This window comes from Uranotaenia lowii, chromosome 3, assembly GCF_029784155.1.
Source record: "Uranotaenia lowii strain MFRU-FL chromosome 3, ASM2978415v1, whole genome shotgun sequence".
Classification (NCBI taxonomy): domain Eukaryota; kingdom Metazoa; phylum Arthropoda; class Insecta; order Diptera; family Culicidae; genus Uranotaenia; species Uranotaenia lowii.
In genome coordinates, this window is record NC_073693.1 from 18,101,129 (window position 1) to 18,114,997 (window position 13,869).

The 13,869-nt window shown below is 42.4% G+C and overlaps 1 protein-coding gene across 1 annotated transcript; it reads right to left on the minus strand.

Moving 5' to 3' along the window:
- On the minus strand, positions 1-6,051 carry LOC129752009 (uncharacterized). Its single transcript, XM_055747801.1, has one exon. It carries the CDS (start codon positions 6,049-6,051, stop codon positions 1-3), a length of 6,051 nt encoding a protein of 2,016 aa, XP_055603776.1.
- Between the last annotated feature and the right edge of the window lie 7,818 nt (positions 6,052-13,869).

Here is a 13,869-nt window from a genome sequence, read left to right on the forward strand (position 1 = left end):
CTAGTTGGCGCTCGTAACAGTCCCCCTCGAAGTGCACAAGCTGCTCGCTTGTGGTACGACTTTGCTTACGCCAACGTCCAACACAGCTAGTTTCGTCGCCGGTCTGTCATATATACCACTGGCAGTTTGTATGGTTGCCCATCTAACACGACCGTCAGGTGAGAGATGCGTAGAAATGATGCGTCCTTTGGGCCAACAGTTCCGTGGTAGATTTGGATCTACAATAACCGCAATATCCCCGACCTCAATCTGCTTTGCATCGTTGAACCATTTAGTCCTTCGTGTTAAAGTTGGGAGATAATCGTGCACCCATTGGCGCCAGAATGTGTTGGCCATGATCTGTGAGAACTGCCACGATCTTCGAACCGCCAATGAGCTGTCGTCAAAGGCAACCCAGGGCTTTAAGCCATTTGACGACCCCAATAGAAAATGATTGGGGGTTAAGGCAGGAAAGTTTTCATCTTCAATAGCCACGTGTGTAAGTGGTCGAGAATTAACGACATTTTCGATTTCGATCAGCATGTTTTCTAGAATCTCGTCGTTTGGTCGGTGGTTTGGGTTGAGTTTGACGAGATTGTTCTTCACTGTTCGTATAAGCCTCTCCCACGCTCCTCCCATATGAGGGGCGGCCGGGGGGTTGAAGTTCCATTGAGTATGGGGAGAAACGAATTCCTCCATAAGCTTGTTCTGATCCACCGCCTTGAGTAGTGATTTAAGTTCTCGGTCGGCACCTATGAAATTAGTGCCTCGATCACTGTAGATGCAAACGGGAACTCCTCTTCTTGCCATGATGTTTCGTATTGCTAAAATACATGAATTGGTAGTTAGTGTGTGTACCACCTGTAGGTGTATGGCCCTTATAGTGAGACATGTGGCCAGTACCCCCCATCGTTTCTCCTGCTTGCGACCGTTGACTACTATCATGGGTCCAAAGTAGTCGAGACCCATATGCGAAAAAGGGCGCGAAAAGGCGGCTAGTCGACCAACAGGGAGCTCGCTCATCAAAGGGGGCTGAGGCCGTGCTCGTAGATTCTTACAGGTTTGACAATTTGAACGTATGTTCTTATAAGCTGACCGCAATTTTGGCACATGATAGCGTTGTCGAATTTCATTAATAATCGTTTCGTGGTTCTGATGATTATATCGATGATGGAAGCTCGCAACTACGAGTTTCGTAATATGATGGTTACGCGGGAGAATAATAGGATTTTGTGCATCTGGCGGAGCATACTGACATGACGATATACGGCCTTGCATCCTAAGAACGGAATTTTCATCAAGGAAGGTACATAGTTTGTACAATGGGCTATTTTTAGGAATACAGTTTTTCTTCTCATGGGGTGTTTTGGCACTTAATAACGCAATTTCGTCAGGATAAGCCTCTCTTTGAGCGTATCGGAACAGATACTGCTCTGCCTTGCACAAATCAGCAGATTGTAGGGGTCCAGAGAGGATGGGTTGCTTTTGTGCCAGTCTCTGTGCATTATAAATATATCGAAGCGCGTAGGCTGTTTTACGAAGCAAAGTTTTCCACAAGGAAAAGTTTTCGACCGGAATTAGAGCTGGCAGGGGTAGACTATGACTAAGTATGTGGGGCCGCATTTCAATGTCTGTAGAGATCAATGGTTCTTCCGGAAGTGGCCATTCAGATTCCGGAAGCAGCAGGAAATCTGGACCGCAGAACCATCTGCTGGTTTTACTGAGATCTGGAAGGTTCTTCCATTTGGTACCATCGTCTGCCACGTTCAACTTGGATGGGATCCAGTGCCATTCGGATAGTGTAGTTGATTCCAATATGTCGCTGACTCGGTGTGAAACAAACTGGCTGTACTTACGATGGTCCGAAGATAACCAACTCAAGACAGTTCGGGAATCTGTCCAAAAATAGCGCTTGCTTAGCTTTATTGAAATTGATTCTTTTACTGAATTCGCCAGTCTTGCCCCAAGTACGCTGGCTTGAAGCTCGGAACGGGGTATTGACAAGAACTTTAACGGAGCCACTCTGGTTTTGGTACTCAGTAACGCGCACTCTGTTATGCCATTATTTGCAAATCTCAAATAAACTGCGGCGGCCATGCCATTCTCACTGGCATCGACGAAGGTGTGCATTTGCACTTCGGTGCTGAAATCCATAGTACAAAGGTTGCGATAACAACGAGGAATTGAAACTGTTGTCACTGCGGGAAATACCTCAAGCCATCTTTTCCACTTCTGATATTCATTGTCCTGTATAACATCGTCCCAGTCTACAGATGTTCTCCAAATTTCTTGCAAAAGACACTTGAGAAACATCAAAAGGTGTCCAATAAGTCCTAATGGATCGAATATTTGCATCAGGAAGCGAAGAACTTCACGCTTGGTTGGCTTCCGGGTTCCGGAGAGAATGTCCGAGTCAATGCTTGGTGACATCTTAAACATGAAGCAATCTGTCGTCGTGTTCCACCACATGCCGAGGACTTTTTCCGAACTACTTTCTCTACCGACGTTCATATCCTTTTCGCTCATCTCGTTTGACTTCGATTGGCCTTCGAGAGCGTCGGTTACATTGCTTGAATTAGATTTGAAGTTTCTTAGTTCGAACCCAGCGTTGCTATGAATTATTTTAACGGCTTTGGCCAAATTTATTGCTTCTTCTTCGGTTTCCGTGCTGATAAGCATATCATCCACGTAATGATTGTTTATTATTGCTGACGTTGCAGCAGGGTGCTTGTGCATGAATTGTTCTGCATTGTGATTCTTTATGAATTGAGCGGTACAAGGAGAAGAGCATGCTCCAAACGTCATAACTTGCATTATATAAGTTAATGGCATATTGGTTTCGTCGTTCTTTCCCCAGAAAAAGCGTTGACATTGTTGATCCTCTTTCCGTATGAGTACCTGGTGGTACATCTCGCGGATGTCTCCGCAGACGGCTATCTTAGATTCTCTGAATTTTAAAAGCACGGAAAACAGCGACGTCAGTAGGTCGGGACCCTTCAGGAGTAAAGAATTTAACGAGATTCCATGCGCCTTAGCTGCGGCATCCCATACAAGTCTGGTTTTCCCGGGCTTATTTGGATTGGTTATAGGGAATACAGGTAGATACCAAATTCTGGGGTGATCTTCTACTAACTCTTCAGAAGAAAGCTGACGGGCGTACCCTTTCGCGACGTAATCGTTCATCTTTTCTTCAAGTAGCTTGGATAGGTGGGAATCTTTTTGCAATCGCCGTTGCAGGCATTTCCATCGACTAAGTGCCATGGACTTGCTGTCTGGTAAACGAGCATGATCATATTTCCACAACAGGGTCACTTCGTATCGACCGTTTTGAAAGGTGTGGTTTTTCAGCAGCGTAATAGCTCGTTGATCTTCTCGTGACATTATAACGTTATTTGATTTATTTAGACCTAAGTTGTCAATAGCGAAGAAGTTTCTCATCAGTAAGTTGAGGTCTTCATCGTTAGTTTTTTCGCAAGGGCACTTCAGGAGTGAATGTTGGTTCACGTAGAGTGTGGTACCCAGATTTTTAGAGCACTTTCCGTAGACTGTCCATCCTAGACACGATTTAACCGCGATCGGCTCATCTAAATTGCCTTCACGACTTTTGAACGGATGTCCAAGTTTAGCGTGTTCTAGACCTATGATAATCCTGGGACATGCATTCTCGTAAGATTGAATGGGAATATTTTGGAGATGTTTGAATTTTTTCCTCATTTCCATTATATCCAGAGTTTGAGGCCTTATTTGCAAAGACTCGACGGTTCTGACATTTGCTACTCGATATCGTTTCGAATGTTCATCTGTTCCGGAGATGTCAAGACTGATTTTCCGCGACGCGGCTTCATTTCGTTGGGTCCCGCTGGTCCATCTTAGACAAAGGCCCTGAGTGGGTCCATCTAGGTCTAACTCTTTAGCTATCTGGTCTTCCATCAAGGTGAGCTCAGACCCATCATCAATAAATGCGAAGGTGTTCAACGATTTTTTAGGGCCATATAGAACGACAGGTATTATTCTAAATAATACACCACTGCCAAGTCTTTGATTGACATTACAGCTATATTCTGTTGCCGTATTCGTAGAAGAATCCTTCGGAGGGTTATCTGGCTTATGCAACAAATTGTGGTGTAAGCGAGTGCATCCATTATGTCCACACTGCTTTTGTTGTCTACATGATCCGTTGTGTTTCTTGAGGCATTTGCTACACAGTTTTTTCTCCTTAACTGTTTTCCACTTCGAATCGTGGTCTAGTGCGATAAATGTTGGACATTTTGTAACCGTAATACAACCTCCGGAGCAGGCAACACAAGGCTTTACTCTGGGCTGGTTTGTTTCTTGATGAGTAAAGGCTGTGAACTTCTCAGTTTCTGGTGAATATTCATCCTCGCTATTTTCCTCGTGGTGATACAGAAAACCTTCCTTTTTCTCCCGTCGAGTTTTGGGGATCGATGCTGTTACCATAACTGCACTCGCATCTTCTGCTAAGCCGTGCAACCAATTGCTGAAATCCAGCAGCGTTGGACTCGCTACTGTTCTAGTATGATTAGCCCACTGAAGTTTCAACACAGAAGGAAGCTTTTGAATCATTTCGATTCGTAAAGATGCATTATAAACGAAGTCGGGAACACCGCAGGCTTCAATGTTGGCGCATAGGTTCTCCACAGTCAAGGCAAAATTTACGATGGTTTCTAATTGGTCGATGTTTGGAGGGGTCAGAGTCCTAATCCTAGCGATCATCGCGTGTATAATGGTTTCCGGTCTTCCGAATATCATTTTCAGTGTTGATATCACGCCTGTAACATTATTTTCATGCAGCAATCTACTTCGTACAGCCTCCAGGGCTTTCCCTCTAAGACATTTGCGCAGCCTCAACATATTCTCCTCGTTAGTGAACCCGCACATCCGGGTGGACGAATGATAGGTGGATAAAAACAATGGCCAGTCTTCGGGACTCCCGTCGAACTCAGGTAGCTCTTTGTTAATAGCTTGTCGAGCAGCTATTTGACTTCTATTGAGAAAGCATACTTCGTTGGGATCGTAGTTAGAAATTCGTTGGATGTCTGATGTTGCCAATGGAGTTGAGCGTTGTTCTGGATTGAAATCACCGAGTAGCCTTCTGTGCGTGCTTCGCCCAGGAGCAAAATTGCTCTGCTGTCGACTACTTTTCGCGGTTATACCTTCAAATTTCGCAATTGGATGTTTTTCGATGAGGTGAGGGCGCATTGTGTCTTCTTCAAAGCAGTCATCTTGTTCTACTGATCCCGACTCACCATTTCCCGTAATATTGGTCTTCCTCATCCATTGCTCGATGTTTGACATTTTGTCAATGGAGCGAGCATCGTTGAACTCACTTCCTTCCGTTTCTGGTTCCTCTAGAATGGCATACTTTTGTTCGATGTACTTTTGCTGCAGTTCGGTTAGCTCTTTAAGCTTTTGCAAGCGTAGTTCCTTCGTCCGCCTGGACTCGCTTCGAGAGCTAGTCTGACTCACAGACATTCGAGCCACGGAGTTAGTCTCATGTCGCTCGTTGTTCTTGTTGCCAGCATTGCGATCACTTAGCGTAATAGCTACTCTTTGCTCTGAATCGATTCCGTGGTGAAGATTCCCGATGGATTGTTTCCTGTTCGAAGAGGTAGTAGGTTCCGTTTGAATCGTCGTAGTATCACATGTTGAACATATCCAAGTGCTCCGATCGGCTACGTTACTGGTAACTCCAACACAAGAGAAATGATGCCACACTTCGCACTTGTCACATAAAACCATTTTGCTAGAGTCCCGTTCGTTACATGTTCCACAGTGGTGGTCTGTACGTTTTCGAACTGTTCGGAGTGGGTTCCGTTTAGAAGTTCTACTTGTAGTTGACTTTGGACAAACGACTTTCTTGGGCCTTGTGCCGAGTTTCTTTTGTCCTGAAGCGCTAACGTTTGGCGCACATGATGTTGCGGGCAAGTTTTCTGCTACGATGTTATCCACGGCTTGTTCGGAGCCTATCCACTCTACTCTTCCAAAGGTGACACCCGGCAAAGCCGTATCCTTTTCGTTTTGTTTGCCTTCTTGCGATCCGGTACTCGCCATTACAGAATTTTAAATGATGTTATGAGACAGCGATGTAGTTCGATTTATAATTTATTCTTTTGGAACAATGGTGAAATTCCTAAAATAAGCAAAGGTTAATACAAGCCAGGTTTGTTTTACGTTAAACTTACTGTAAGTGATCGGCCGTCACACAACTAAGTAAAAATGTCGTATCAGCAAATAAATAGAAGCGATCTATAACGGTTTGAGGTTAGAATTAAATGGGTGCATTCTAGTGCACTTTTTGTTACCTTACCGTTTAGTTTTTATGTTTAAACGCCTGATTGCTTGATCACTATCTTTATGCTGAATTACTGCGAGTATACTGATAGTAGAATTTAAAGTTAGTTTCCCCTTTGGGTGGTAATTTAAATATTCTTACCGATCGATGCTTTTATCTGTTGCAGAAGGCAACCAACGTGGAGTACAGTAGTAGGAGTAATTAGCCTGGCTAGATATACAAATTATTGTTACATAATATTCCAATGATAGTTCTAAATAATTCATGTAATACCTTCGAATATAAACCAACGTAATTATATGGATATAATTAATTCACTCGTCTTTAAGCGTGAAATGGAGCTTTAGCTAGACAAATTGCAATGCGAATCACCACCTTTTCTACTTCGATTTCTTCTTCTTACATACTACCAAAACGTTTCCACTGTCACAGATGACAGCGCATTTGACAGAGTTTTTATAGGGGAGTGATGTGTTCGGAGCACTAGTTGGCGCTCGTAACACAAAGATCTCTGCTGAGCGGAGAGCGGAAAAAAAATCTGCTGAAAGGCTGAACAATGAAGATCTGCATGTTTTTTTCCTCATCAGTGCAGAAAGAACTGATATCAGAGTAGAGATATTGCACTCAATCCATGTATAATATCAGAAATAAAAAATAAAAACATCAACATTTTAATTTTTTAATTTTATTTTATTTTTTGTGGGAAAGAATTGGAACAATATTGGTTATGGTACAGGGAAGCTCTTTTAAAAAATATTTTACAATATGCGGAACGTATGATTGAGCGTTATTTTTACTACAAACTACTATAAGCAAACTATATCCATTGAAGTTGATGAAATCTATGATTTTGTATTCCAACGTAGCTAGAACATTCAGGTAGATTGTTTTGCTCGCCAAAAGTGGATGATATTTTAACCGTATCCAATAATGTAGCATGAAATATTTGTTCGAAAAAATCGCTCTTTTTGAATGGTAAACATGCTTAACAGCCCTTTCCCCATATGGTACTTTAACAGATAATCATAATACAGATTGTTAATATGGTCTGTGTTATTGTACATATACTGTTCACTTTACAATAAACGATAACGTTTAGAGACAATATAGAATATTCTCTATATATTCCCGCATAATCAATTACAATATATAGAGAATATTCTATATTGTCTCTAAACGTTATCGTTTATTGTAAAGTGAACAGTATATGTACAATAACACAGACCATATTAACAATCTGTATTATGATTATCTGTTAAAGTACCATATGGGGAAAGGGCTGTTAAGCATGTTTACCATTCAAAAAGAGCGATTTTTTCGAACAAATATTTCATGCTACATTATTGGATACGGTTAAAATATCATCCACTTTTGGCGAGCAAAACAATCTACCTGAATGTTCTAGCTACGTTGGAATACAAAATCATAGATTTCATCAACTTCAATGGATATAGTTTGCTTATAGTAGTTTGTAGTAAAAATAACGCTCAATCATACGTTCCGCATATTGTAAAATATTTTTTAAAAGAGCTTCCCTGTACCATAACCAATATTGTTCCAATTCTTTCCCACAAAAAATAAAATAAAATTAAAAAATTAAAATGTTGATGTTTTTATTTTTTATTTCTGATATTATACATGGATTGAGTGCAATATCTCTACTCTGATATCAGTTCTTTCTGCACTGATGAGGAAAAAAACATGCAGATCTTCATTGTTCAGCCTTTCAGCAGATTTTTTTTCCGCTCTCCGCTCAGCAGAGATCTTTGTGTTACGAGCGCCAACTAGTGCTCCGAACACATCACTCCCCTATAAAAACTCTGTCAAATGCGCTGTCATCTGTGACAGTGGAAACGTTTTGGTAGTATGTAAGAAGAAGAAATCGAAGTAGAAAAGGTGGTGATTCGCATTGCAATTTGTCTAGCTAAAGCTCCATTTCACGCTTAAAGACGAGTGAATTAATTATATCCATATAATTACGTTGGTTTATATTCGAAGGTATTACATGAATTATTTAGAACTATCATTGGAATATTATGTAACAATAATTTGTATATCTAGCCAGGCTAATTACTCCTACTACTGTACTCCACGTTGGTTGCCTTCTGCAACAGATAAAAGCATCGATCGGTAAGAATATTTAAATTACCACCCAAAGGGGAAACTAACTTTAAATTCTACTATCAGTATACTCGCAGTAATTCAGCATAAAGATAGTGATCAAGCAATCAGGCGTTTAAACATAAAAACTAAACGGTAAGGTAACAAAAAGTGCACTAGAATGCACCCATTTAATTCTAACCTCAAACCGTTATAGATCGCTTCTATTTATTTGCTGATACGACATTTTTACTTAGTTGTGTGACGGCCGATCACTTACAGTAAGTTTAACGTAAAACAAACCTGGCTTGTATTAACCTTTGCTTATTTTAGGAATTTCACCATTGTTCCAAAAGAATAAATTATAAATCGAACTACATCGCTGTCTCATAACATCATTTAAAATTCTGTAATGGCGAGTACCGGATCGCAAGAAGGCAAACAAAACGAAAAGGATACGGCTTTGCCGGGTGTCACCTTTGGAAGAGTAGAGTGGATAGGCTCCGAACAAGCCGTGGATAACATCGTAGCAGAAAACTTGCCCGCAACATCATGTGCGCCAAACGTTAGCGCTTCAGGACAAAAGAAACTCGGCACAAGGCCCAAGAAAGTCGTTTGTCCAAAGTCAACTACAAGTAGAACTTCTAAACGGAACCCACTCCGAACAGTTCGAAAACGTACAGACCACCACTGTGGAACATGTAACGAACGGGACTCTAGCAAAATGGTTTTATGTGACAAGTGCGAAGTGTGGCATCATTTCTCTTGTGTTGGAGTTACCAGTAACGTAGCCGATCGGAGCACTTGGATATGTTCAACATGTGATACTACGACGATTCAAACGGAACCTACTACCTCTTCGAACAGGAAACAATCCATCGGGAATCTTCACCACGGAATCGATTCAGAGCAAAGAGTAGCTATTACGCTAAGTGATCGCAATGCTGGCAACAAGAACAACGAGCGACATGAGACTAACTCCGTGGCTCGAATGTCTGTGAGTCAGACTAGCTCTCGAAGCGAGTCCAGGCGGACGAAGGAACTACGCTTGCAAAAGCTTAAAGAGCTAACCGAACTGCAGCAAAAGTACATCGAACAAAAGTATGCCATTCTAGAGGAACCAGAAACGGAAGGAAGTGAGTTCAACGATGCTCGCTCCATTGACAAAATGTCAAACATCGAGCAATGGATGAGGAAGACCAATATTACGGGAAATGGTGAGTCGGGATCAGTAGAACAAGATGACTGCTTTGAAGAAGACACAATGCGCCCTCACCTCATCGAAAAACATCCAATTGCGAAATTTGAAGGTATAACCGCGAAAAGTAGTCGACAGCAGAGCAATTTTGCTCCTGGGCGAAGCACGCACAGAAGGCTACTCGGTGATTTCAATCCAGAACAACGCTCAACTCCATTGGCAACATCAGACATCCAACGAATTTCTAACTACGATCCCAACGAAGTATGCTTTCTCAATAGAAGTCAAATAGCTGCTCGACAAGCTATTAACAAAGAGCTACCTGAGTTCGACGGGAGTCCCGAAGACTGGCCATTGTTTTTATCCACCTATCATTCGTCCACCCGGATGTGCGGGTTCACTAACGAGGAGAATATGTTGAGGCTGCGCAAATGTCTTAGAGGGAAAGCCCTGGAGGCTGTACGAAGTAGATTGCTGCATGAAAATAATGTTACAGGCGTGATATCAACACTGAAAATGATATTCGGAAGACCGGAAACCATTATACACGCGATGATCGCTAGGATTAGGACTCTGACCCCTCCAAACATCGACCAATTAGAAACCATCGTAAATTTTGCCTTGACTGTGGAGAACCTATGCGCCAACATTGAAGCCTGCGGTGTTCCCGACTTCGTTTATAATGCATCTTTACGAATCGAAATGATTCAAAAGCTTCCTTCTGTGTTGAAACTTCAGTGGGCTAATCATACTAGAACAGTAGCGAGTCCAACGCTGCTGGATTTCAGCAATTGGTTGCACGGCTTAGCAGAAGATGCGAGTGCAGTTATGGTAACAGCATCGATCCCCAAAACTCGACGGGAGAAAAAGGAAGGTTTTCTGTATCACCACGAGGAAAATAGCGAGGATGAATATTCACCAGAAACTGAGAAGTTCACAGCCTTTACTCATCAAGAAACAAACCAGCCCAGAGTAAAGCCTTGTGTTGCCTGCTCCGGAGGTTGTATTACGGTTACAAAATGTCCAACATTTATCGCACTAGACCACGATTCGAAGTGGAAAACAGTTAAGGAGAAAAAACTGTGTAGCAAATGCCTCAAGAAACACAACGGATCATGTAGACAACAAAAGCAGTGTGGACATAATGGATGCACTCGCTTACACCACAATTTGTTGCATAAGCCAGATAACCCTCCGAAGGATTCTTCTACGAATACGGCAACAGAATATAGCTGTAATGTCAATCAAAGACTTGGCAGTGGTGTATTATTTAGAATAATACCTGTCGTTCTATATGGCCCTAAAAAATCGTTGAACACCTTCGCATTTATTGATGATGGGTCTGAGCTCACCTTGATGGAAGACCAGATAGCTAAAGAGTTAGACCTAGATGGACCCACTCAGGGCCTTTGTCTAAGATGGACCAGCGGGACCCAACGAAATGAAGCCGCGTCGCGGAAAATCAGTCTTGACATCTCCGGAACAGATGAACATTCGAAACGATATCGAGTAGCAAATGTCAGAACCGTCGAGTCTTTGCAAATAAGGCCTCAAACTCTGGATATAATGGAAATGAGGAAAAAATTCAAACATCTCCAAAATATTCCCATTCAATCTTACGAGAATGCATGTCCCAGGATTATCATAGGTCTAGAACACGCTAAACTTGGACATCCGTTCAAAAGTCGTGAAGGCAATTTAGATGAGCCGATCGCGGTTAAATCGTGTCTAGGATGGACAGTCTACGGAAAGTGCTCTAAAAATCTGGGTACCACACTCTACGTGAACCAACATTCACTCCTGAAGTGCCCTTGCGAAAAAACTAACGATGAAGACCTCAACTTACTGATGAGAAACTTCTTCGCTATTGACAACTTAGGTCTAAATAAATCAAATAACGTTATAATGTCACGAGAAGATCAACGAGCTATTACGCTGCTGAAAAACCACACCTTTCAAAACGGTCGATACGAAGTGACCCTGTTGTGGAAATATGATCATGCTCGTTTACCAGACAGCAAGTCCATGGCACTTAGTCGATGGAAATGCCTGCAACGGCGATTGCAAAAAGATTCCCACCTATCCAAGCTACTTGAAGAAAAGATGAACGATTACGTCGCGAAAGGGTACGCCCGTCAGCTTTCTTCTGAAGAGTTAGTAGAAGATCACCCCAGAATTTGGTATCTACCTGTATTCCCTATAACCAATCCAAATAAGCCCGGGAAAACCAGACTTGTATGGGATGCCGCAGCTAAGGCGCATGGAATCTCGTTAAATTCTTTACTCCTGAAGGGTCCCGACCTACTGACGTCGCTGTTTTCCGTGCTTTTAAAATTCAGAGAATCTAAGATAGCCGTCTGCGGAGACATCCGCGAGATGTACCACCAGGTACTCATACGGAAAGAGGATCAACAATGTCAACGCTTTTTCTGGGGAAAGAACGACGAAACCAATATGCCATTAACTTATATAATGCAAGTTATGACGTTTGGAGCATGCTCTTCTCCTTGTACCGCTCAATTCATAAAGAATCACAATGCAGAACAATTCATGCACAAGCACCCTGCTGCAACGTCAGCAATAATAAACAATCATTACGTGGATGATATGCTTATCAGCACGGAAACCGAAGAAGAAGCAATAAATTTGGCCAAAGCCGTTAAAATAATTCATAGCAACGCTGGGTTCGAACTAAGAAACTTCAAATCTAATTCAAGCAATGTAACCGACGCTCTCGAAGGCCAATCGAAGTCAAACGAGATGAGCGAAAAGGATATGAACGTCGGTAGAGAAAGTAGTTCGGAAAAAGTCCTCGGCATGTGGTGGAACACGACGACAGATTGCTTCATGTTTAAGATGTCACCAAGCATTGACTCGGACATTCTCTCCGGAACCCGGAAGCCAACCAAGCGTGAAGTTCTTCGCTTCCTGATGCAAATATTCGATCCATTAGGACTTATTGGACACCTTTTGATGTTTCTCAAGTGTCTTTTGCAAGAAATTTGGAGAACATCTGTAGACTGGGACGATGTTATACAGGACAATGAATATCAGAAGTGGAAAAGATGGCTTGAGGTATTTCCCGCAGTGACAACAGTTTCAATTCCTCGTTGTTATCGCAACCTTTGTACTATGGATTTCAGCACCGAAGTGCAAATGCACACCTTCGTCGATGCCAGTGAGAATGGCATGGCCGCCGCAGTTTATTTGAGATTTGCAAATAATGGCATAACAGAGTGCGCGTTACTGAGTACCAAAACCAGAGTGGCTCCGTTAAAGTTCTTGTCAATACCCCGTTCCGAGCTTCAAGCCAGCGTACTTGGGGCAAGACTGGCGAATTCAGTAAAAGAATCAATTTCAATAAAGCTAAGCAAGCGCTATTTTTGGACAGATTCCCGAACTGTCTTGAGTTGGTTATCTTCGGACCATCGTAAGTACAGCCAGTTTGTTTCACACCGAGTCAGCGACATATTGGAATCAACTACACTATCCGAATGGCACTGGATCCCATCCAAGTTGAACGTGGCAGACGATGGTACCAAATGGAAGAACCTTCCAGATCTCAGTAAAACCAGCAGATGGTTCTGCGGTCCAGATTTCCTGCTGCTTCCGGAATCTGAATGGCCACTTCCGGAAGAACCATTGATCTCTACAGACATTGAAATGCGGCCCCACATACTTAGTCATAGTCTACCCCTGCCAGCTCTAATTCCGGTCGAAAACTTTTTCCTTGTGGAAAACTTTGCTTCGTAAAACAGCCTACGCGCTTCGATATATTTATAATGCACAGAGACTGGCACAAAAGCAACCCATCCTCTCTGGACCCCTACAATCTGCTGATTTGTGCAAGGCAGAGCAGTATCTGTTCCGATACGCTCAAAGAGAGGCTTATCCTGACGAAATTGCGTTATTAAGTGCCAAAACACCCCATGAGAAGAAAAACTGTATTCCTAAAAATAGCCCATTGTACAAACTATGTACCTTCCTTGATGAAAATTCCGTTCTTAGGATGCAAGGCCGTATATCGTCATGTCAGTATGCTCCGCCAGATGCACAAAATCCTATTATTCTCCCGCGTAACCATCATATTACGAAACTCGTAGTTGCGAGCTTCCATCATCGATATAATCATCAGAACCACGAAACGATTATTAATGAAATTCGACAACGCTATCATGTGCCAAAATTGCGGTCAGCTTATAAGAACATACGTTCAAATTGTCAAACCTGTAAGAATCTACGAGCACGGCCTCAGCCCCCTTTGATGAGCGAGCTCCCA